The sequence below is a fragment of the Nerophis lumbriciformis genome, linkage group LG12, assembly GCF_033978685.3.
Source record: "Nerophis lumbriciformis linkage group LG12, RoL_Nlum_v2.1, whole genome shotgun sequence".
Classification (NCBI taxonomy): domain Eukaryota; kingdom Metazoa; phylum Chordata; class Actinopteri; order Syngnathiformes; family Syngnathidae; genus Nerophis; species Nerophis lumbriciformis.
In genome coordinates, this window is record NC_084559.2 from 26,124,774 (window position 1) to 26,150,964 (window position 26,191).

Consider the following 26,191-nt stretch of genomic DNA (forward strand, 5'->3'; position numbering starts at 1 on the left):
TGGACTAGTTGATGGTGGATGGAGGAGAGCGGGAGGAGTGTTCCGTGAAGTGGTCATTGTTGGCTCGTGGACCCTCTCGGCTCGCGAAGCTTCCTCGGTGATGAGTGCACGTGTTTCCCGGTTTCCCGGTGGGCACAGATGTGACAACCACAATAAAAAAATAAGGTGAGTCCGATTTGATTATGTTATTCTTTTTTTAAACATTGTATAGAGGGGACTTACCTCTGCTTTTTGAATGTTTAATCCGGCATTCATTTCTGCCTTCACGGTGCGCGCCAGAGAATTTCCTTTGATCTCACGAGGCATCAGTTAAAGAAAAAAATAAACTACGAATAAAACTCGACTTTAATAAGCATAAATAATGCTACAAAGTATTTATATCAGCATATTATACCAACATATTATTCCATTCTCCAATAAACGGATTTTACTATATTGTAATTGGCTTCACTACATGATATAACGACCATCATATCTGTGATATGAATACATTTTATAAATGGACTATTCTATTTGTATGGATTGCAAATGCCAACTAAAATATCAATGAGACTATATTGGTCATATTCAGCTCAACTTATTTTAGCTTTAGAAGAGTCCAAAATAATCAGAAACAGCTCTTCATATAATGAAATGCAGCTCTACATGATTTAAAACTGAGCATTAACGCATTTTGTATGCACTCATTGGCTAACAAGATTTGGTGCAACTGCACTTAGCAGAGATAATAATGCTCAGTTTTGAGAGGCATGATTTTACCCAAATTTCCGTGCTTTCTGCCTTAACCAAAGTATTACAAAGACCTCTCACTGTGATGCAATGCAGTTGTATACCACTGCTACCTACAGCCACTATGATAATTGGCAGTGGCAATCATTACTGAGCATTATTGTCTTTGTGAGGTCAGAATTCTAATACCTATTGGATTCGATTCAAATATGCAGGTGTATCGAATGAGTGAAAGTGGATGATTGTACAGATATGATGCTAGTCCTGTTGTTTTGACATCACTCCCAAGCATCCTCACGTTTGAGTAAACAAAGTATTTTTCAGTGTCTATTTTCTCAGGAGGAATCATTTTTAATCCTAAAAATGCACTTCATGGATCAGTGCCCAGTGAGGTCTAATGATGGGCATGAGTCCCTTGTTCTGTCATTTAAGGAGGAGTCTACAGCGAGTGACATACACGCACACACACACACACACACACACACACACACACACGCACACACACACACACACACACACACACGGTGGCCACTGCTGTCCCTGTGTGAGGAGGTGGAGATTGCATCTGAGCCAGAGTGGATGTTTACTCTTCCACTTAAAAATAACTGCAGCCACGGAGTGACCATATGTCTCAAAGTGTCCTCGGTGTTATTGTGAATTCCATTTGGAGCTCAGCAGCGGCTACACATCAACACACAGTTGTGTGTCTGCCAAGTTTGCAAATTCTGTCTTTCCACCATATTGTCGTGAGCTTGTAAACGAGCAGCCCTTCATTGGAAAACACACAGAGGAAAGTGGATGATAATTATTTACATGAAGCCTGACACATAAGATCAATATAGCCTAGAATGCGATCTGCTAGGAAATATCTTATCTTCAAGCCCACACCAGGGTTGGTGAAATCAACAGGTGTTTTATGGCTCAATACAATTAATTTAGTCAAACTGGCGATAAGAGGCTCATCTAAAATCTTGTGTACCTCAAGAAATAGGTCCTTTTTGCAAAATGGAGCACTGGAATCCAAGGAAGCAATCATGTTTGTCAGTGAAAATCGTGTTGAATAAAACATTTTTACAGCAGCAGGGACGGATGTACATTTATATGTACACTGGGAAAAATGATGCTGAAATGAGCCTCAGCAACGCCCCAGTGGATAAACATGTACATATTACTTTTATAATCCTCGCTAAAGGCAATACCCACCTCAGCGCACACACATTTTTTGTAGTTGAGTGGGTGGAAGAAGAGGGATGAAAAGAGGTGCTGCATCTTGATGACCGCTGGATGCAAGCTTTGCCACACCTTGAATGATTCTAGCATGCAGCAGAACTTATCAGCAGCGTGGAGTCCATCAAACACTCTAAAGAGCCTTCTGTGCAGTATTGAGCAGAGATTTGCTGCAAAATGTCAGCCGGTGGTTAATAGTGCGGAGAGTAGAGGAGGGGGCGAGAGACAAGAGGGGACTGCATGATGCTTTCCCCTCTCAAAATATATAGATTGTCTGATTACGCCAAACTGATTTGACCGCTGTATTGATTTTTATGGGGATTATACTTGGCATGGTGAAGATTTTATCAGCATTATCTAATCATATTTTGTGTAAGACATTTGTCTCATTATTTTGTTCAAGCTTTGTAATGGTCTGGTAAGTTTCACTTATAGGATGGTATCCAGATGAGCAAGCAAAGCAGTCAGTTCTGACATTGTTTTCTTTCATCTACAGCCTTTTTGTCGATATGAACAAACTGGAGCTGTAGTCACATTGATCTGCCAGCTACTAAACCTCAAACATTGTCTCTCTCCCCACGGCCATGAAGGATCTGACTCACAGAAAGAGAAAAGGAAAACAATGCAAAATACATAGACGAAACAAGGAAGGCAGCTTTTGTTTTCTGATGAATGTCACTTTTAATTTCCTCTCTCTTCTCAAAGGTTCTGGATGCTGTACACTGCCTCCCTGCTGTATTCACACTGCAATCAATAGCAGGGATCTGGAATAGGACTACGCACACCGACCATCGTGTCATGGACTTGAATTGTGTCTCTCTGGAATAACACTCTCCGTCTCTTACATGGGGGTCACCCGTGCCAAGGGTCCTTCCAAGTGGGCACTCTTGTGTCAATTTTCTGACACCACAAAACTTTTGTAGTACCTTCAACCAGGATTTACACCCAGGATTACTGGATCAAAAACCTAGTACACTGACCAAAAGCAAGGCTCATTGGACTCTTATTGCACTGGAAACATATTTCCAAAGAGTCCCTCCAGCTAGGCACCTAACAGATGGCTTTGTGTTTAACCATCCCTTTCCTGACATCAATTACCAAAGAACTCAGAGTAGTACATTGACGCAGCTTTAAAGCCAGTTTTGCTGGATTTAAAAACCCTGCGCACTGACCAAAAGCCAGGCTCATGGGAGTCTTATCACACTGGAATCATCCGTCCTAAGAGTCCCTCCAACTAGGCACCCAACAGATGGCCTTGTGTTTAACTATTCCACTTCTGACACCAATTATCAAATAACTCAGAGTAGACCTTCAACGCAGATTTGAACCCAGGTTTATTTGGTTGAGAAAGCTGTGCACTAACCATGAGTCAGGCTATTTGTGTGTTTAATAGTGTCCTAAGAATCCTTCCAACTGGGCACTCAACAGAAGGCCTCCCTTCTCTCTTCCGACACCAATTTGCACAGAACTCTGAGGAGTAGTACCTTTAAATTAGATATAAACCCAAGTGCATTGGGTTGACAAAGCTGTACACTGACCAAAAGTCAGGCTCTTTGGGAGTCTTATCATCAGGGTTCTTCAGGTGGAAGGCTAATGTCACTCATAGGCGTCCTATTCCAATCATTAATCTTCAAGGTCTCTTGCACCTATCCCAAGGGTCTCCTTAAAGGAGCATGTCACTTTGTTCACCATTTACCACAGAATTCTGAGGAGTACCTCAGAAAAAAACCTGCATGTGGACCAAGGTTAATTGGGTTTAAAAACATGTTCAGTGTCCACGACAACCAAAGAGTCAGGCTCTTTGACTTGGTAGTAAGATCGGACGCATGGCACGAATGCTCGGTCACACAAACTCCCCTGTCCAGTATCAGGCCCATGTTGCTCACAGGTGTGCCAGTGCGCCAATCAGCTATCCCAAGCATCCTTCCAAATAGATTATCCCACTTCTGACACCATTTCTCATGAAACTCTAAAATCCCAGATTTTAGACCCATGCAAATATGTTTATGTGTGCACCTATTTACCAGCAGTGTGATGTCGAAAATATGCAGAAAACAATCCACTTTCCAACATGAATTGTCAAAATATACCTCTGTAAGGTCATCATTATATTTTCTCAGTGTGTTGCTGCATGCATCCTGCAGCTGTGTTTGACGCACGGTCATCATAATGGTTCATTTAGTAAAGCACCATCTTTCAAATTATGTTATGATCAGGATGACTAAATGTGTTCATTACCTTAATGGCTTTTATGACAATGTCTTAACATCCCCTATGGTGAAACATAAAATATAAGGTGTGCACACCACAGGACAGAGTCCAGCATCATTGTGGTACAGGCACAGATGGTCCCTTTGCTTCACAATATGACGCTAGGTCCTCTGACTCAAAACTGCTCCAACTGCAGCCAAGTGTTGGCCGCAGAGTTCAGCGTGACTAAGGCTGTTCTTCTGGGTCTGGTGTTGGGAGTCTTCATTGCATTCGGAATAGTTGGAAACATCCTGGTTATCCTCTCAGTAGTTTGCCACAGACACCTGCGGACAGTGACTCATTATTTCATCGTAAATTTAGCAGTCGCAGACCTGCTACTGAGCTCCACGGTGCTACCCTTCTCCGCCATATTCGAGATCCTGGACCGGTGGGTTTTTGGCCGAGCCTTTTGTAATGTTTGGGCAGCTGTAGATGTGCTCTGCTGCACCGCCTCAATCATGAGCCTGTGTGTGATCTCTGTGGACCGCTACATTGGGGTCAGTTACCCCCTGCGTTATCCAGCTATAATGACAAAGCACAGAGCCCTACTGGCTGTCATGCTGCTGTGGGTGCTGTCTGTCATCATATCCATCGGACCACTCTTTGGCTGGAAAGAGCCGGCGCCGGAGGACGATTCCATCTGCAAGATCACAGAGGAGCCGGGCTATGCCATCTTCTCTGCAGTGGGCTCCTTCTACCTCCCCCTTGCCATCATTCTGTCTATGTACTGTCGTGTGTACGTGGTGGCCCGCAGAGAGAGCCAGGGCCTGAAGGAGGGCCACAAGACCGAGAAGTCAGATTCAGAATTTGTGATACTACGGATCCATAGAGGCAACACAACTGTAAGCGAGGATGAGGCACTTCGCAGCCGCACACATTTTGCCCTTCGTTTGCTGAAGTTCTCTCGGGAGAAGAAGGCTGCTAAGACCTTGGGCATCGTTGTAGGCTGCTTCGTGCTGTGCTGGCTGCCTTTCTTCCTGGTCCTTCCCATCAGTAAGTACCAGCTCTTTCTTATGTTTCTTTTAAAATATTAACAATACTTTACCTAAACATTTTTTTTGTGTTGTATGTTCATCTGCTGAATCCACTAACTGGCCATACAATTAGGTACTCCTGCAAAATTAAATGGCAGTTAGTAGAGCATAGACCTCTGCCAAGGCCTAGCCATTCAAACCATGTCAGTCCGACTCTGTCTGACCCTGACCCTGCGGGGTGACAAACAGCAAATATATTTATATTTTTTTATCAATGCACACATGTTAAAACTGCAATTTCAATGTTGACGATGTGCATTTATTAGGAAAAAAAGAACAAAGGTTATAGCATGCAGGAAAATTGATGTTTATTTCAACTTTTTTCCCTAAAATACACATTGAGGCTAGAAAGCGTGTTTTATCTGATTACTCGATTTATCAAACAAACTAATTGATAGCTTGTTCAATTAGGCGACTGAAATAATTGATAGCTGCAGCCCTTATAATACAAAGTTGACACTAACTGACCCACAAAGCAGCTGTGTTGAGGTGGCGACTGCCCCCATTTAACCACAATGCAAGCAGACTGCAACAAAAAGGAAAATAATGGGGAGAAAAAACCCTTCACACCATTTTTGCAAAATTGCATCAAAAATTAGTTTTGGATATACTGTAGCTGCTTTATTTGATAACGTTTATCTAATCAAGTGTTTAAAGATTTTATGTAGATTGGCTCGTACAATCATAGTACAGCAACCAATGTTGAACACATCCTGCTTTGATTTATACTAATTCAGAAGTAGTGCTATGTTCATGCAATTTTAATGTAATAATTCCTTTAAAATACTAATTGCTTTGTACACAAGTAGTTCAATGTTTCAATCATCCATCCATCCATTTTCTACCGCTTATTCCCTTCGGGGTCGCGGGGGGCGCTGGAGCCTATCTCAGCTACAATCGGGCAGAAGGCGGTGTACACCCTTTCAATCAATCAATGTTTATTTATATAGCCCTAAATCACAAGTGTCTCAAAGGGCTGCACAAGCCACAACGACATCCTCGGTTCAGAGCCCACATAAGGGCAAGGAAAAACTCACAACCCAGTGGGATGTCAATATGAATGACTATGAGAAACCTTGGAGAGGACCGCAGATGTGGGTGACCCCCCCCCTCTAGGGGAGACCGGATGCAATGGACGTTGAGTGGGTCTAGCATAATATTGTGAAAGTCCAGTCCATAGTGGATCTAACATAATAGTGAGAGTCCAGTCCATAGTGGGGCCAGCAGGAGACCATGCCGAGCGGAGATGGGTCAGCAGCGCAGAGATGTCCCCAACCGATGCACAGGCGAGCGGTCCACCCCAGGTCCCGACTCTGGACCGGGGTTGACATTCAGGTTGTTTTCTAAATACAGTGGTACCACAAGTGAAGAAGATAAGAGTTGTCTCTCAGCAAATTATGTTTCAAGTTGCAAGCAAAAATTTTAGTTACAAGCATCCCCGCCATTAGTTGCCGTAACAAATGTCACGGCGAACACTGTAATATCTGTCCAAAACATCTGGTCGCTAGCATTAGCTTATAGCTAGAGATCGACATAACTTTGTTTTTCAAGCATGGGAAGGAAAAAAGTGAGTGTGAAGGACAGTGCAGAGAAAAAGTGGATATTATTTATTGAGTTTAGAAAAGAGATCTGGAGAAGTTGCTGGTGGTGTGTTTAGCGGGGAAGTAACTGGAAGGAGATACTGTAGAAGTACACTCACCAGGGTAAATGCTGTACTTTATTATTAAATTACCTTAAAAAATACTGTAGTTGTTAGTAATACATTCTATTGTATTGTTTTATACAATATCCCTTATCTAAAAGTGTGTTTTTATTTTTAAAAGCCATGTTAAAATTGCACTGTTTTGGGTTAGCCAAGCACCAATTAAATTTATTTCAATTGTTTTCAATGGGCAACGCTGATTTTACATACAAGTATTTTGAGTTAGGCGCTCTGTCACAAAACTGATTAAGCTCGTAAGTCGAGGTACTACTGTATACTGTGAAAAAAACATACTGCAAATGTTCTCCAACACAAAAATGGAATCCTTCCACTGGCTTTTATGAACCGCATCAGTCTATTCACAGGAAATCTTTGGGATTAGCATCTAAATCTGATGCTTCCTGGAAAACAAGTTTGCGTGAGATTGACTAGAAGATTTGTACCAACTTTTTGTTATTGTTATCTTTGCTATATAAAGGCTAATACAGCACATTACACCAAATAGTGTGTTCTTGCCTCGGAAGATTGTATCTTGACATCAACTTTGCAAGTTCAAAATCAGTACCCAATTTCCAAAACAGTTTCTTATGCGTGATTCTACTATTTTTCCCAATTATTTTCATAGTGTTACTGTCAGAGGGGAAAATACTGGCAAATCCGTCTATCCATGTTCTATATTGTAACTTGAAAAAATATCCTGTTCAACTGCATAAACTCAACCCACTGTTCATTATTGCTTGATATTGACCACACTTGCAAGAGAGTGGTATCGATCTCATAACTGTACACTGAGTCATTTTTTCATGTACTATCATGTGAAGGACCGTCAATGTCCTACTTGTCACATGTTAATTAATGCAACCTGGTGCATAGAGTACACTAGAGCACGGGCCTACGGTCGGTCTACTTTTAGAAAGCTATTTTATTTCTGCGTTCATTTACAAACCCCGTTTCCACATAAGTTGTGAAATTGTGTTAGATGTAAATATAAATGGAATACAATGATTTGCGAATCATTTTCAACCCATACTCAGTTGAATATGCTACAAAGACAACATATTTGATGTTCAAACTGATAAACGTTTTTTTTTTGCAAATAATCATTAACTTTAGAATTTGATGCCAGCAACACGTGACAAAGAAGTTGGGAAAGGTGGCAATAAATACTGATAAAGTTGAGGAATGCTCATCAAACACTTATTTGGAACATCCCACAGGTGAACAGGCAAATTGGGAACAGGTGGGTGCCATGATTGGGTATAAAAGTAGATTCCATGAAATGCTCAGTCATTTACAAACAAGGATGGGGCGAGGGTCACCACTTTGTCAAAAAATGCGTGAGCAAATTGTTGAACAGTTTAAGAAAAACCTTTCTCAACCAGCTATTGCAAGGAATTTAGGGATTTCACCATCTACGGTCTGTAATATCATCAAAGGGTTCAGCGAATCTGGAGAAATCACTGCACGTAAGCAGCTAAGCCCGTGACCTTCGATCCCTCAGGCTGTACTGCATCAACAAGCGACATCAGTGTGTAAAGGATATCACCACATGGGCTCAGGAACACTTCAGAAACCCACTGTCAGTAACTACAGTTGGTCGCTACATCTGTAAGTGCAAGTTAAAACTCTCCTATGAAAGGCAAAAACCGTTTATCAACAGCCAAAAACGCCGCCGGCTTCACTGGGCCTGAGCTCATCCAGGATGGACTGATACAAAGTGGAAAAGTGTTCTGTGGTCTGACGAGTCCACATTTCAAATTGTTTTTGGAAACTGTGGACGTCGTGTCCTCCGGACCAAAGAGGAAAAGAACCATCCGGATTGTTCCAGACGCAAAGTTGAAAAGCCAGCGTCTGTGATGGTATGGGGTTGCATTAGTGCCCAAGACATGGGTAACTTACACATCTGTGAGGCGCCATTAATGCTGAAAGGTACATACAGGTTTTGGAGCAACATATGTTGCCATCCAAGCAACGTTACCATGGACGCCCCTGCTTATTTCAATAAGACAATGCCAAGCCACATGTTACATCAACGTGGCTTCATACTAAAAGACTGCGGGTACTAGACTGTCATGCCTGTAGTCCAGACCTGTCTCCCATTGAAAATGTGTGGCGCATTATGAAGCCTAAAATACCACAACGGAGACCCCGGACTGTTGAACAACTTAAGCTGTACATCGCTAGGGACGGCGTGGCGCAGTGGGAGAGTGGCCGTGCGCGACCCGAGGGTCCCTGGTTCAATCCCCACCTAGTACCAACCTCGTCATGTCCGTTGTGTCCTGAGCAAGACACTTCACCCTTGCTCCTGATGGGTGCTGGTAGCGCCTTGCATGGCAGCTCCCTCCATCAGTGTGTGAATGGGTAAATGTGGAAGTAGTGTCAAAGCGCTTTGAGTACCTTGAAGGTAGAAAAGCGCTATACAAGTACAACCCATTTATCATTTATCAAGCAAGAATGGGAAAGAATTCCACCTGAGAAGCTTAAAAAATGTGTCTCCTCAGTTCCCAAACGTTTACTGAGTGTTGTTAAAAGGAAAGGCCATGTAACACAGTGGTGAACATGCCCTTTCCCAACTACTTTGGCACGTGTTGCAGCCATGAAATTCGAAGTTAATTATTATTTGCAAAAAAAAAATAAAGTTTATGAGTTTGAACATCAAATATCTTGACTTTGTAGTGCATTCAATTGAATATGGGTTGAAAATGATTTGGAAATCATTGTATTCCGTTTATATTTACATCCAACACAATTTCCCAACTCATATGGAAACGGGGTTTATATTTCACTGAACCATTCATTGATTTATATCTCTGGCAGCATTTTAAGTGCTAGCTGATTTCATAGTTAAATGATTACATTTTCCTCACTGTGGGAGACTAAGGTTTAAGTTCATAGACGTCGTACAGCCTCTTGAGCCGCATCATATGGTTCGTAAATGCTTTGACCTGCCCAGGTAGACACATCGTAAATAGGCTCTGTAAATCTCTGCGATAGCTTATAGCCTGCAGTGTTCACCTGTCTGTAAACAACAGTGCAAACATCAGAGCAATGCCTCTCTCCCACAGTGAATAAAGTGTCAATCTCCCATCCTCTGACCCTTGGGTCTCTATCCCATTTAATCACAATGCCAGCAAAGGGACAGCCAGACAGAGCCATCAAACCCTTGACAGATTTTATGATGTTTTTTTCAAAAACACCCTCCTTGATGAAGACAAGCAAGGGACAATCACACAGATCACCAAGCATGTTTGACACATTCAGTGGTGCGACCAATGAATGAAAGATTTGCAAATTAATTAGTGAAGGAACAGCGTGACTGATGTACACTATTAAGGGCGGCCAAACGTTTTGACAAATGTTATGAATCATGAGCTTTTCCATTTGCAAGAAAGAGCAATTACGAGACATTTTGGGCTCATTGGACCTCACATCCCACCACCATCACTCACGCTCCAAATGAGGGAATATATTTAGATATCTTTATTCTTTTCGAAGCTGACCTTAACTTTACTTTGTAACCTGCTGAGATGTCCTGTTGCACTCAATATGGACTATATACAGTATCACAGTCAGGTGGCAGAGGAGTATTTAGTCAAATTGGGGGTCTAAGCCAGACCTTCTCATTGGGGCCCTCCACAAAACAAAAACAACTTGGTATTTTATCATCTTGTACGAAACTACTACATTAAATGGGAACTGCAGTTTTGTCTATAGTTCACAATAATTATGAAAGACATGACAATGAATGGATTTTTTTTTAATGCATTCTAACTTGTAAATAAAACTCAGCTACTCTATTTCGCCCATAAAATCCAATAAATAACCATTCAAAAACTGCAAACAATACTCCATTTACATTTTGTGACTTGAATATTAACCAAGTATTAGTGATATTGTTATTATAAGCACTAACGCAGACAAACTATAACGGCGCTGTGATCACTCCCGTGTGTCCCTATGTTTACATCACCGAGTGGTCTGCTGCTTTCTCGCTTCCTTGCTCCTTGGAAGTTTATTGTAGATCATAAATCATGCATCTCACTTGGATATGAGATGTCTGAGTCGGTATTCAGAGGAGTTGGTACACTTTGACAGCCATTTCGGATCCAAAACAGGCGAGGATGACACGAAAAGACACTTGCCCCCCGAACCTCCCACCCTATTCTTTTGTTTATGAGTCATTCTTCACCTAAATTGGAATACGGTATATGAACATCCCAGCAGTCTGCATCCTAATGACAGCAGACCTTGCACAGTAAGTGATGTTTTAATATGTTTGTTGGCTCTCATAAAGTCTGCAGTGAGTAATAGTCAGTGATGAAGGAGAAAAAAAGCAAACATGATGCGTTTTTTAAATTAATGTTCCTCTTATGCTTAAAAGGATCAAAATATGTAAATATTAAATGTTATTATAAATGTGCCTGTTACTACATTACACATATACTTACAGTACATCATGTATATAAAACATCAATAGGTGTTTGGATGTTTTTTAAAGAGCTTTATAGGCGGAATTGCGCAGCTCCTATAGGTTCCATTGTAAACTGACTTTTGATCACATTTATTTAATATTTACAATGCAAAAAAAAGAAAAATAACATAATCGTCATGTCTTTCATAATGATTGTGAAAGACAGGCAGAATTCCTGGAAAATTGCAGTTCCGCTTTAAGCTTGGCAAGCCAAGAAATTAGTATCACTGACCCCAACGCTTTTGCTGTAATTGATGGGAATAATAATCGCCATTTAACCTCTAGAGCAGGGGTGTCCAAACTACGGCCCGCGGCAGCGTCTTTAATGTGGCCCGCGAGATGGTACAAGTTCAATAAACAATTGTACGGGCATAGGTGTATCTATGTCATATAGAAATATCCTGTGGTCTGAAAAAATACACCCAATCAACATTAAATTATCAAAATGACACCCATTCAAATCCATTACAAGGGATGTTAGGGAAAAATGCTCTCTCCACACTTATGCATGTTTGGCGCATTTTAGCAGCTTGAGATTTCTTATTGATTAAAAAAACCTTAAGAAGGTCGTCACGGAAGTAAACAAGGTAGGACTTGAACTTCTACATACTCTTACTGACCAATGATAATAATTACTCATACACATATATATATATATATATATATATATATATATATATATATATATATATATATATATATATATATATATATATATATATATATATATATATATATATACATACACACACACACACACACACACACAATTACTTTTCATGCAGTCCGCTTTTCGGCCCCCAGCTAAAATTTTTAAGACCATTGTGGCCTACCAGTCAAAAAGTTTGGACACCACTGCTTAAGAGTATATTAGGTACTTTTTCGTTCTTCCGGGTACATGTTTGCACTATTTTTGGCCATAACTTTGGTTGTGTTACTCTGAAGGTAATGATTTTTCCCCAAAAGTGTTTTATTTCAAATTCTTTCAGACATGAATGATACATTGGGAAATGATTTTAGCCCAGTGAAGTTGAGCCAAAACGAAAAAGTCCACATGGGATTTAAGTGTGTTAAACATTTTTGCATTCATTTTTGTTAGTACTTTTTTAGCTCAAGTCTCTTAATCAACTGCAGTCCTAAATAAAAATAGCAAACACATCAGGTTTTTGTTTAGATTTTCCATTCATCCATTTTCTAACGCCTGTCCCTCTCGGGGTCACGTAACCCTTTGAATGCCAATTGGGCTTAATTAGGTCTTCTTTTTTTTTATTCTGAAAAATTTACTTGGAATGAGTTATCATCCGGCAGCACGGTGGTACAGGGGTTAGTGCATGTGCCTCACAATACTAAGGTCCTGAGTAGTCCTGAGTTCAATCCCGGGCTCTGGATCTTTCTGTGTGGAGTTTACATATTCTCCCCGTGACTGCGTGGGTTCCCTCCGGGTACTCCGGCTTCCTCCCACCTCCAAAAACATGCACCTGGGGATAGGTTGATTGGTAACACTAAATTGGCCCTAGTGTGTGAATGTGAGTGTGAACGTTGTCTGTTTATCTGTGTTGGCCCTGTGATGAGGTGGCGACTTGTCCAGGGTGTACCCCGCCTTTCGCCCGAATGCAGCTGAGATAGGCTCCAGCACCCCCCGGCAAACCCAAAAGGGACAAGCGGTAAAAAAATTGATGAATGGATGGAATTATCATCCATACAGTAAACGTTAAAGATCAGGCCTGAAAATAAATAATGTTAGTAATAAAACTAAGGTTGATGCATTGTTTTGTGGGTTAGGTAACTCAATGTTTCAAAATAAGAACATTTGAAAAATGAGATCAAATGGAATTCAACTGGTTAAAATAAATTTAAAAAATACAATCCTAACTTCCTTTAGGACTTCTTGGTCCTGGTGCTATTAAAAAAACGTATTTTCCAGACTATAAGCCGCTACTTTTTTCCCACACTTTGGACCCGATTGCTTCTTTGCTAACGGCCATAATGTTTTGTACATAATATATTTTTAATAGAACACAGACAGAGACATTGAAAAGGTGTTTTCCTTTGTGCTTTGGTACCATTTTTTGAAAAAGGTCACTCACTGCAGGTGCTGCGGGTTGAAAATGTATTTCCTCTTTCGTTCCTTGAACCGGAAGTATTCGTCCATAGCGTTTTTGCTCGAAGGGATTCTTCATTCATCACTCCAAGCAAAGTTTGTAAGTTTTACAGTATAACTAAAACAAATGATACTTACTAAACCATCCCATGTGTGATGTCTGCTAGTGTTTTCATGCAAATTTGTACGTGCTATCGTAATGTAATCAAGTTAGCATTAACTACTATGCTAACACATTTACGAGTGTCTGTGTTAATAATATTAAACTTACAATAGCATTCTTTTTGTATTGTTTCATAAATTCACCAAAACATCACCGTGGAGTTATTGAGTCTGTTTAGCTGATTGGAGAGCTAGCTTCCGCAGTTGGTGGGTCCATAGACATCTTATAAGTAGACGCAGCATCGAGCGCTACTGCCTACTGGCGCTGACGAGACGCGGGGCCGCCATCTTGGAGTGGTGATCCGCTCCACTCAGTGCAATTCATTTGGCAAGAGCAATGAACTGTCAGCACATTTAATTCATCCTACCTCATTGAGTCCCACTGATTTTCACGCGGTGTTTTGTCATACGTGTAGCTATGATAAAGGACACATGTTTTGGCGTGTTTTATTATTCATAGTTTGCTTAACAGTAATAGAATATTCTTATATGCTATAAGTGACCAGACGTCTGAGATCAAAACTGGGAATATAATCCCAGAGAAGGGGGAAAAAACGGTCAGCTATTTTTAAGTTCAAGAAACAATATGATGAGGTTATATATACTGTACATGCGTATGTCCTACATAAACAATGTATGAATACATTAGATATCTATATATCTTAGGGACCTATAGACTGTATCTCTGTTGCTGCAGCAGCAGAGAGTTTATTCTGTCTTGACAGTTTGTATTGATATTTTGTATTACATTCTTCCCTTAAATGATAATGTTTACAGTGACTGTTTTATGGTGTATTTTTTATGTATGTCGCTTTGGATAAAAGCGTCTGCCAAATACTTAAACATAAACATATATAAACACCTGAAAGTCCTTATATCAGCTAAAACCACCAATCCGTTTCACTGGATTCAGAATAAAACCAAATTCTGTCTTTCCCAACAATGTTAGTATTTGAATATTGTTACTTGAAGACTTATTCCTGGTTACAATTATACTGTTAAGAAAGTATTGTCTTATAATTTGCCTAAAATGAGAATGCATCATAATCAGTGGCGGCTGGTGAATTTAGTTTTAGGTGTCACAATCATTTATTTCAACTTTATGTTATTCAAGTATGACATTTTTCAATTTAATTAATTTCATTGACAAGCAATTCTATTATGGTCATACTCTTGTTTGCTAGCGGTTACGATTTCAGTACTATTGAAGATCTTTGCTCCTTCTCAACTGTGTGGTAATATTCTTTTCACAAAATATAACCAATAGTATGTTAATGCTAAATCTTACTTGTGAAAAGTAATCCCCCGATTCCTATTTTCAACAGTCCGCTCATTTGAGCAGGAAAACGCTGAACACCAGCCCGGCATCTTTGTTTTCTACCTGTCAACTGTCAGTTTAGCATCTTTGTTTTCTACCTGTCAACTGTCAGTTTAGCATCTTTGTTTTCTACCTGTCAACTGTCAGTTTAGCATCTTTGTTTTCTACCTGTCAACTGTCAGTTTAGGCTGCTCGCCGGTTCCTCATCACCACTTCAAGATGGCGGCTGAATTTCTTGCGTCACAGCAGCCAATGCTGCGTCTACTTATAAGATGTCTATGAGTGGGTCCATGACGATGACTTTTGTTTTGTTTGATCAGCCGTTTTACTGCCGTGTGACAGGCCCCATATGGAAACAATTAAGGTATGTGAATAAACAAAATATTTGGTACTCGTATACATTGCAGCTTAAAAACAGGTGGGAAAAAGAGAGAGCTCTTGACGGTGGCCGTGTTTGAACCAGAAAAGAGACTGTTGACTAATTAAACCCTCAGTTACAACACTTTACCATTTTGAATGCCTTAAAATGCTCATATTTATGATGAAAAGCATCACTCTCAAAACTGTTCTCTTCGCGCCAACAGAGTTGTTCTGGTCTTGCTTCCGAAATCAAGTCAAAGCATTTTCTATGTATTGTTAAGCGCAAAAATTGAGCAATTGTTTTAAATAAAAGAACATTTTATTACAGTAATCGTTTTTCTGAGACGTTTTGGGGCCTGCTGGATCCTACTGAAACCCACTACTACCGACCACGCAGTCTGATAGTTTATATATCAATGATGAAATCTTAACATTGCAACACATGCCAATACGGCCGGGTTAGCTTACTAAAGTGAAATTTTAAATTTCGCGCAAAGAATCCTGCTGAAAACGTCTCGGTATGATGACGTCAGCGCGTGACGTCACGGATTGTGGAGGACATTTTGGGACAGCATGGTGGCCAGCTATTAAGTCGTCTGTTTTCATCGCAAAATTCCACAGTATTCTGGACATCTGTGTTGGTGAATCTTTTGCAATTTGTTCAATGAACAATGGAGACAGCAAAGAAGAAAGCTGTAGGTGGGAAGCGGTGTATTGTGGCCGACTGCAGCAACAACACAAACACAGCCGGTGTTTCATTGTTTACATTCCCGGAAGACGACAGTCAAGCTTTACCATTGGCCTGTGGAGAACTGGGACAACAGAGACTCTTACCAGGAGGACTTTGAGTTGGATACGCAGACGCGGTATCGTGTGTACGCATGCAGCTGTGTCTTCCAAACATTTGATCGCTTGCCCGTACGTGCGTGCCGCTATGTGCATGTCACGTACGTAACTTTGGGGACTTTGGGGAAATATATGTGCTGTATGAACTTTGGGGAGGTGGACGGTACTTTGGGCTGTGGGATTGAGTGTGTTGTGCAGGTGTTTGAGTTGTATTCGCGGGTCATATGGACGGGAGGGGGGAGGTGTTTGTTATGCGGGATTAATTTGTGGCATATTAAATATAAGCCTGGTTGTGTTGTGGCTAATAGAGTATATATATATATATGTATATGTCTTGTGTTTATTTACTGTTTTAGTCATTTCCAGCTGAATATCAGGTCCCACCCGCCTCTCACAGCATCTTCCCTATCTGAATCGCTCCCACTGCCCTCTAGTCCTTCACTCTCATTTTCCTCATCCACGAATCTTTCATCCTCGCTCAAGTTAATGGGGAAATCGTCGCTTTCTCGGTCCGAATCGCTCTCGCTGCTGGTGGCCATGATTGTAAACAATGTGCAGATGTGAGGAGCTCCACAACCTGTGATGTCACGCTACTCGTCTGCTCCTTCCGGTACAGGCAAGGCTTTTTTTTATCAGCGACCAAAAGTTGCGAACTTTATCGTCGATGTTCTCTACTAAATCCTTTCAGCAAAAATATGGCAATATCGCGAAATGATCAAGTATGACACATAGAATGGACCTGCTATCCCCGTTTAAATAAGAACATCGCATTTCAGTAGGCCTTTAAAAATGACATACAACAGCTTTGCTGCATGACAATGATAAAGTGTAGTTCTACACCTATGCAAATCACAACAATATTTTAAGGTTTTACAACGGAAGTTATAATTGGTCATTATTATCTTTGTTATGGGAAACTGGAGACACAGCCCTTGTGGTGGATGTCATTATATTGTGCAGCTGTACCTAACACTACAATGAGAATAATCACATATCCACTTGTTCATCTCTAAAGGATTGAAAGAAAACATAGCAAGCCATCTAATTGTAACTTCACCAGCATCTTATCCTTGAAATAGTCTATTTCACACTAGACTCATTTATTAACAAAGCACGAGTAATTCTGTTATTGATTTACAGGTGCTTTTTTCATTTCATGCAGTGGAAGATGCTGACACGCATGACTTTTGATAGGGACAGGTGATTAAAAAACACACACACACACACGTTCATGTTGTCTCCCAGGCTCTGTGTGAGCCAGCCCTGATTTTAAAGATAATGTGCATCATTCTAAATTTAATATCTGACTATATTGATAAGCAGAGGCGTTATAATGCTGACCAAGTGGCCAAAAAGCACAGCAGTTGAAGTTTTTTATTTGAATAGTGGCTTTTTTTTTAACACCAAAGTGGAGAAAATGGGAGTGTTGGTGTTTGCGTGGACATAGTCTAAATCTGTACTGCTATACAAGCTTTACACTAACTACTCTAAAGAATATATAAGTGTATTGTGGGGATCGACAGATTATCGGCGCACATATTCGGCATTTTTCAAGTATGTCGGTATCAGCCTTTTTTATTGTTTTTTTTATTTTTATTTTATAACTACAACAGAACTAAATCAGCAAATACAATTAGTGATTAGTTATAGATAGATAATATTAACCACTGCTAAAGTACTAGCTCTTTTGCCTTATAAATATCGGTTATCAACCTCCTTGACTACTGGACTAGTGATAATCGGTACCGGCCCTGAAAAAAACATATCGGTCTATGTCTAGTTTATTGTACATAGGATCGTCTCTTGAGAACATAACCTTTAAAAGAAAATGGTTGCTGAAATGTGGGGGGTGGAGTCGCTAGGCCCATTTTAGGGGGGCTACAGTGGCCACAATATGAGTTTAAATAAACAATTACATAACCTTTTATTTTTTACTTAAATGTGATCATAAATTTGTCAATGTCCATTTACTTCATAATGTGAAGGTGGAGAGATGGTCATTATCCAATCCATTTCATTTGTGCACAACAAAAACAAACATATCACAGAAACTCTGGTTCCGGTTTTCCCTGAGCCTCTTTTTCAATCCATTCTATTTGTTTATGTAGAAAACATCCATAGAAATACTTTTTAAATGGTAGTTTCGGATTGCTGCACTTTCTACCGTCTAAAATACCAAACGTAATTGCACGTTTAAACTGTTATTAATCGCGATTTTAAAAATGATCACTAGCATGAGTACTTTTTTACATAAACAATGAGTAGACCCTGTTAAATTTTAATTTACAGTGGTACCTTGGTTTTTATTCGACCCACTTTTTTCACAAGTTTTTTAAAATTGGTATTCGTTATTGTATGACCAAAGATTGTGTCCGTTTGCCTGTGTAACCTTTCACAAAATCGAGGGCCCAAAAAAAGCATCTTTGGGTCAGTGACTTCGCCAAATGGCTGGTAGTTTAGACACAATACAGATCAGGGGTGTCCAACCTGCGTTCCGACGGCGCCTTCAGTTTGGCCCGCAAGACCTCATGAGTTTAACAGGGAATTTGGCCTTCAGTGTTCTCAAATTAATGTCTGATATCTGATTGCTGGACGTTTGCCGCCATCTTGTGGAGTAAATCAGGTCAGCAAACATGAATTGTGCGTCAAAGTGAAGATTGCACATAATTCACTTATATGACCTAATCCAAACAACCTTCCCTAGTCATGGCACAAAAAAAATGCTACCAACACAAAAAGTCAACACACATGGTCACACATAACACAACCTGCTCACTGAACTTTGTGGATAATATAAAAACCGTCCATGCACCATAAACAAAATCTAAATTACACCCAATGCATGATGGGAAAATTGCAGAACACTCCACACTGATCCATGTTTAGTGCATTTTAGCTGCTCGGTATTTCTGATTAATTACAAAACTTTAAGGATGTCGTCACGATAATAAACAAGCTATAAGAGTGAAACTTTCACATACTCTTAATATCCATCCATCCATTTCTACCGCTTATCCCTTTCGGGGTGCTGGAGCCTATTTCAGCTGCATTCGGGCGGAAGGCGGTGTACACCCTGGACAAGTCGCCACCTCATCGCAGGGCCAACACAGATAGACAGACAACATTCACACTCACATTCACACACTAGGGCCTATCCCCAGGTGCATGTCTTTGGAGGTGGGAGGAAGCCGGGGTACCCGGAGGGAACCCACGCAGTCACGGGGAGAACATGCAAACTCCACACAGAAAGATCCAAGTATATTAATTATTATTATATATCCATTATATTACCGGTAATATAATATTTACACATATATGTATGTTTGCATGTATATATAAATATATAAAATGCTACTTTACATCAGGGGTCACCAACCTTTTTGAAACCAAGAGCTACTTCTTGGGTACTGATTAATGCGAAGGGCTACCAGTTTGATACACACTTAAATAAATTGCCAGAAATAGCCAATTTGCTCAATTTACCTTTAACTCTATGTTATTATTAATAATTAATGATATTTATCTTTGTGGAAACACTGATCATCTTAATGATTTCTCACAATAAATATATATAGAGTCAGATAAATATCAATATGCAACACTTTATTTTTATATTTTCTCTACACATTTTTCAAATCGAATCTTTTTGAAAAAATTAAACAAATAATTTATGGAACATCATTAGTAAATGATGTAAAGACATGCACCTGGGGATAAGTTGATTGGCAACACTAAATTGGCCCTAGTGTGTGGATGTGAGTGTGAATGTTGTCTGTCTATCTGTGTTGGCCCTGCGATGAGGTGGCGACTTGTCCAGGGTGTACCCCGCCTTCCGCCCGATTGTAGCTGAGATAGGCTCCAGCGACCCCCGCGACCCCAAAGGGAATAAGCGGTAGAAAATGGATGGATGGATGGATCATTAGTCATTTTTCCTGATTAAGGTTAATTTTAGAATTTTAATGACATGTTTTAAATAGGTTAAAATCCAATCTGCACCTTGTTAGAATATATAACAAATTGGACCAAACTATATTTCTAACAAAGACAAATCATTATTTCTTCTAGATTTTCCAGAACAAAAATTTTAAAAGAAATTCCAAAAGACTTTGAAATAAGATTTAAATTTGATTCCACAGATTTTCTAGATTTGCCAGAATAATCTTTTTGAATTTTAATCAAATTAAGTTAGAAGATATATTTCACAAATATTCTTCGTCGAAAAAACAGAAGCTAAAATGAAGAATTAAATTAAAATGTATTTATTATTCTTTACAATAAAACATTTTTTTTTACTTGAACATTGATTTAAATTGTCAGGAAAGAAGAGGAAGGAATTTAAAAGGTAAAAAGGTATATGTGTTTAAAAATCCTAAAATCATTTTTAAGGTTTTATTTTTTCTCTAAAATTGTCTTTCTGAAAGTTATAAGAAGCAAAGTAAAAAAATAAATGAATGTATTTAATTAAGTGAAGACCAAGTCTTTAAAATATTTTCTTGGATTTTCAAATTCTATTTGAGTTTTGTCTCTCTTAGAATTAAAAATGTCGAGCAAAGCGAGACCAGCTTGCTAGTAAATAAATAAAATGTAAAAAATAGAGGCAGCTCACTGGTAAGTGCTGCTATTTGAGCTATTTTTAGAACAGGCCAGCGGGCGACTCATCTGGTCCTTACGGGCGACCTGGTGCCCGCGGGCACCGCGTTGGTGACCCCTGCTTTACATGAAGTAGGCTTTAGGCTTGAGGCCAACATTTTTTAGCCTAATGCCAAGGAAGCTTTAAATCATCTTTATTATGTGTGTGTGTGTGTGTGTGTGTGTGTGTGTGTGTGTGTGTGTGTGTGTGTGTGTGTGTGTGTGTGTTCATAGAGTGCACACAGAACAATCAACAACTCAATGTCTGACTCCTTTCTTTGTGTAGAAGCAGGATCTAATAACTACTGTGCTCCCTGCGATGTCCATGCTCTGTTCACATGGTGAGGCGTTCAAGCGCACTGTGTAACTCTGTGTGCGGCCAAAAGGCTTTCAAGCAAAATAACCCATTATGGGGTTAAACATTGTTAGTGAAATGTAAGAAGTGTACTAACTTCTGTGAGATACTGTGTATGGTTGTTATAGCTTCGGGAAACAACAAATGTAATGCCCAGCACTCTATACATTTACGTAAAAAAAACAATAACAGTAAATCTTACAGTAAAATTTATAGTACAATGTCAAAGTATGTGGTACTGTATGTGCATACAGCAAGGAGATGGTTTTAGCACCGAAGGAGGAGGGGGTTTATTGCCCATACGGACTTTGATGGAGGTTTATTGCACTTCAGTCAGGGTATTATTGGTGGTGTGTACTTCACTGCACCACAGTATGAAAGTCAGTAGAAGTTAGGCAGCAGGAAGTAAAAAAAAAAAAAAAAGTGACTTTAAAATGTAATGCACTGTATTCTATGCGTACACATGTACACAAGACTTGCTGCTATTACCGGTACACATGATACACATTTCTACTGCTTCTGTTCTTCATCACGGACATATTGCACAGACAAAACTCAAGTGAGACCAACTGCTTGCACACATTTTGACGCTTCATGACTCCTTTCACTCCAAAAAGACAACTTTCGAGGGTACCAACAATAATTCAGCAGTTTTTCGGCCCAGCTGGGGATAAATGATGGAGTTATACTGTGAGGCACAAGTCATTTGCTCCCAAGCCTTATTCTCTCCCTTTTTTTTATCTATTTCTGTATTCCAATATCATTTTTCACCAGCCAGTGTTTGACATCTTCCGCAGCGCGTCCAATAAAAAGCATTTCACAAGAAAGCTTCTCCCCAATGACCTGGGATAGCTGACAGATGGACGGACAGGCTGATTGACAGATGGATGTCTGGGATATTCTCTTTTTAATTGGCAATATTAATAGCTTTTGCTATATGAAATCTTTACAAATATATTGTAAAGTAGAGGTTGATGATCCCTGTACTCCAGGGGTATCCAAACTACTTCCCGCGGGCCAAATTCGGCCCACCAGCCCCTTCAATTTGGCCCACGTGACGTCATGAGTTCAAAAAAAGTATCGCACTGCGGAATGCTTTGAAATTAATCTTAAATACCAGGCGGTCTCTGAATGCTACATATATGCTGCCACGATGTGGTCAATGTGAGTAAATCAGAACAACGACCCTTGAAAGTACTTTAAAATAGTAGCACAGCATTTAGTTGTATGACACAATCCAAACAACATTCCCTAGTCATGGTGCAAAAAAGTAAATAACACATGGTCATACATAACACAGCCTGCTCACTGAACATTGTGGATATTTTGAAAAATGTCTAAAAAGCATAAAAAATGTCAAAAGGACACCCATTTAAATCCATTAGAGCAGTGTTTTTCAACCACTGTGCCGCGGCACACTAGTGTGCCGTGAGATATAGTCTGGTGTGCCGTGGGAGATTAAGCCATTTCACCTAATTGGGTTAAAAATATTTTTTGCACACAAGTAATTATAATCCGTAAATAATGTGCCGTTGTTGAGTGTCTGTACTGTCTAGAGCTCGGCATAGTAACCATGTAATACTCTTCCATATCAGTAGGTGGCGGCCAGTAGCTAATTGCTTTGTAGATGTCGAGAACACGTCTGTCGTGATCAGAATATGCAGACGACAGCGGGAAGCAGCGTGCAGGTAATAAGGTATCTTATGCTTAAACCAAAAAGAAAAGGCATTGAAGCTTAGGCATGGCTATACAAAACGAAACTAAAACTGAACTGGCTGCAAAGTAAACAAAACACAAAATGCTGGACGACAGCAAAGACTTACAGCGTGTGGAGCAGAGACGGCGTCCACAAAGTACATCCGTACATGACATGATAATCAACAATGTCCCCACAAAGAAGAAAAGCGTCCGCACAATTTAAATAGTCTGGATTGCGAAAACAAAGCAGGTGTGGAGAATAGCGCTCAATGAAGCAAGAAACTGCAACAGGAAAATACCAAAAAAACAGGAAAAAACACCAAAATAGGAGCGCAAGAGACTAAAACACTACTCACAGAAAAACACAAAAAAACTCAAAATATGTCACGGCGTGATGTGACAGGTTGTGACAGTACATCGACTTTGAGACAAGAGCTATAGTGATGCATGCTTGGTTATGGTTTAAATTAATATCCAACAATTGCGAGAATGACTTTGTATTGTCAATATCGGCTACTGAGTTTAGTTTTTTAATGATTTCTGCTTGTGGTGTGCCTCATGATTTTTTCAATGAAAAAAATGTGCCTTGGCTCAAAAAAGGTTGAAAAACACTGCATGATGGGAAAAAACACCCCCCCCACCCCCACGGGTATGTTGGATATCTAAGAAAAACCCTGTAGTTACAGTATAAGTTAATATTTCTGAATGAAGTAGTCATATTTTTTTAGTTAGCACATGCCTAGAAATATTTCAAGTTGAATTTAAAGCCAATGGTTCAATTAGAGGCACTGAATACGCGTCATAATCCGATTAGTTGATAAATCGTTCAGATAGTTGATGACTAGTCGACTATCAAAATAGTAATTGGTTGCTGCACATATGTCATTTACATTGTTTTTTTACATCTAAAATTGTAATTATTCTCTATAAAATGTGTTTTGTGCTCATATTTTTGGGGTGATAAATATTCCTGATAGGAAAAACTGCTTTGGTTTTAGTAAAAAAAGTAAAAATGTTGGGTTCCCAATGTATTCCAAACTGCCAAACCTACTTAAACAATCAAGTTGGGAAGCTGGGAAGTCTACAAAAGGCTTTTTAAGAATGTTTGGTGACACTGTGACTCATGCTGTGTTCCTCCAGGCTCCATATTCCCCGCTTACAGACCACCAGACACAGTGTTCAAGATCACCTTCTGGTTGGGCTACTTCAACAGCTGCATCAACCCCATCATCTACCCATGCTCCAACCAAGAGTTCAAGAAGGCCTTCCAGAGTTTACTGGCAGTTAAATGTCTGAGAGGCACTCCCCGACAGCATCATCATCATCATCATCTAGGCCTGAATCCAACACCAAGCCACAACCAGTGCCTGACTCTGAACCTTGCCGACGGGGGCGCATCCTGTCGGCTCAGCCCCTCCTCCCCAGTCGCCCTTTCCAGAACCCCGTCCTCCCGGGACAGTAGGGAGTGGAGGGTTTTATCGGACGGTCCCACCGGGGGGAAAGTGGCCAAACTGTGCAGTAAAAGTGTCCGGCGGACCTGCTGCTGCATCCGCAGTGGTGGGAGGCCCTCACAGGAGGAAAACTGTGCCCCGGCCCCTCCAGTCCTTCCCACCATTAAAATCCATCAACTGTCCTTGTCGGATAAAGGGGAGCCTGTATAAGCACTGTAGTCCATCAGACATGACTTTAAAAAATCATGTCATACACACGTGTTATATATTACTGTTTAATTGCATGATGAATAATGTAAGGCACCACACTTCTATGTCACATGACAACACATGTGTGTATTCAGTTTCCATCCCCATGGTATGAAAAACTAAAAATACAACCCATCCAAACTTGAGGTCCATATCTCTGTGTCTTCTCACAAATTATTCAGCCCCTCCAGGAATCCCCGTGAATTATGTACGGCCTCGCAACTTTGTCCAATTCACAATTTGGCCAATCAGCGTCATTTTCGCCAATCTAATTTGTCTGTGAACGGCACTCAAACGCGCGCATCAACTGTTTAATGAAAACTTGTGTTTATTTATTGTGCAAACAAAGTAGAACCTACAACATGTAACATTATGTCAACTCTTTATTGCTCGAACAGCACAAATGATGTCCTCCAGCTTAGCTCAGACCTAATTGTTGTTACCGTCTACAGCGCTAAGCCTTCTGGGTAATGTAGTAGAAGTGGGAATCTTTGGGCAACTCACGATTTGAATAATATTACCAGTCAGGAGCTACAATTGCATTAAAAGTTGATTATTGATGCATCTTTAATTTATGTTTATTGATACAGTTTTTAAAAAGAATAATTAATTTCATAATTAAGTGTTTATCACTGTCAACTTAAAAAAACAGTGCACTTGTAATAGGAAACAGTGAAATTAATTCCCATTACATTTATTAAATTAATGCAAACGTGTGCAAAACTGGAACATAAGTGCTCTATAATGAAGGAGCTGGTCGGATATCTTGGTGAGGTGGCTCGCTGCAGTCAGTCAAATTTTAAAACTGTTGCATTACTTTATTTATAAATGAATAAATAATAAATGGGTTATACTTGTAGAGCGCTTTTCTACCTTCAAGGTACTCAAAGCGCTTTGACAGTATTTCCACATTCACCCATTCACACAAACATTCACACACTGATGGCAGGAGCTGCCATGCAAGGCGCTAACTAGCAGCCATCAGGAGCAAGGGGGGGAAGTGTCTTGCCCAAGGACACAACGGACGTGACTAGGATGGTAGAAGGTGGGGATTGAACCCCAGTAACCAGCAACCCTCCGATTGCTGGCACGGCCACTCTACCAACTTCGCCACGCCGTCTCGTATTTACAATAAATATTATTGATGTTTACTAAGGGCAGCACGCTGGAACAGGAGTTAGTGCGTCTGCCTCACAATACAAAGGTCCTGAGTAGTCCTGAGTTCAATCCCAGGCTCGGGATCTTTCTGTGTGGAGTTTGCATGTTCTCCCCGTGACTGCGTGGGTTCCTTCCGGGTACACCGGCTTCCTCCCACCGCCAAAAACATGCACCTGGGGATAGGTTGATTGGCAACACTAAATTGGCCCTAGTGTGTGAATGTGAGTGTGAATCAGTGACGTGCAGTCACTAGAGGCAGGTGAGGCGGGGCCTCACCTGCCATCATGGAAAGAAAAAAAATTTAAAAAGAAAACAAATTAATTAAATTGTTATATGTATCCAGTGATTTTACTATAAAGTTATTTTCCATTTAACTTCACCAGATTTCGATTATTTTTATTCAAAATCGCTGAATTTTCACATTTGCCGTTCAAATACTGTGAAGAGACGG

The 26,191-nt window shown here is 40.1% G+C and overlaps 1 protein-coding gene across 1 annotated transcript; it reads left to right on the forward strand.

Moving 5' to 3' along the window:
• Positions 1-24,727, forward strand: adra1aa (adrenoceptor alpha 1Aa). The gene is made up of 3 exons (XM_061986206.2): positions 1-165; positions 2,662-5,199; positions 24,023-24,727. The coding sequence occupies exons 2-3, from the start codon at positions 4,302-4,304 to the stop codon at positions 24,541-24,543; spliced, it is 1,419 nt and encodes a 472-aa protein (XP_061842190.1). The 5' UTR covers positions 1-165; positions 2,662-4,301; the 3' UTR covers positions 24,544-24,727.
• The last annotated feature ends 1,464 nt before the right edge of the window (positions 24,728-26,191 follow it).

Bases quoted from the DNA above. Each gene is read 5' to 3' on its own strand.
- adra1aa (XM_061986206.2), top strand. From the start codon at position 4,302: ATGGTCCCTTTGCTTCACAATATGACGCTAGGTCCTCTGACTCAAAAC. The intron at 5,200-24,022 runs GTAAGTACCAGC...GTGTTCCTCCAG, and splicing joins CTTCCTGGTCCTTCCCATCA to GCTCCATATTCCCCGCTTAC.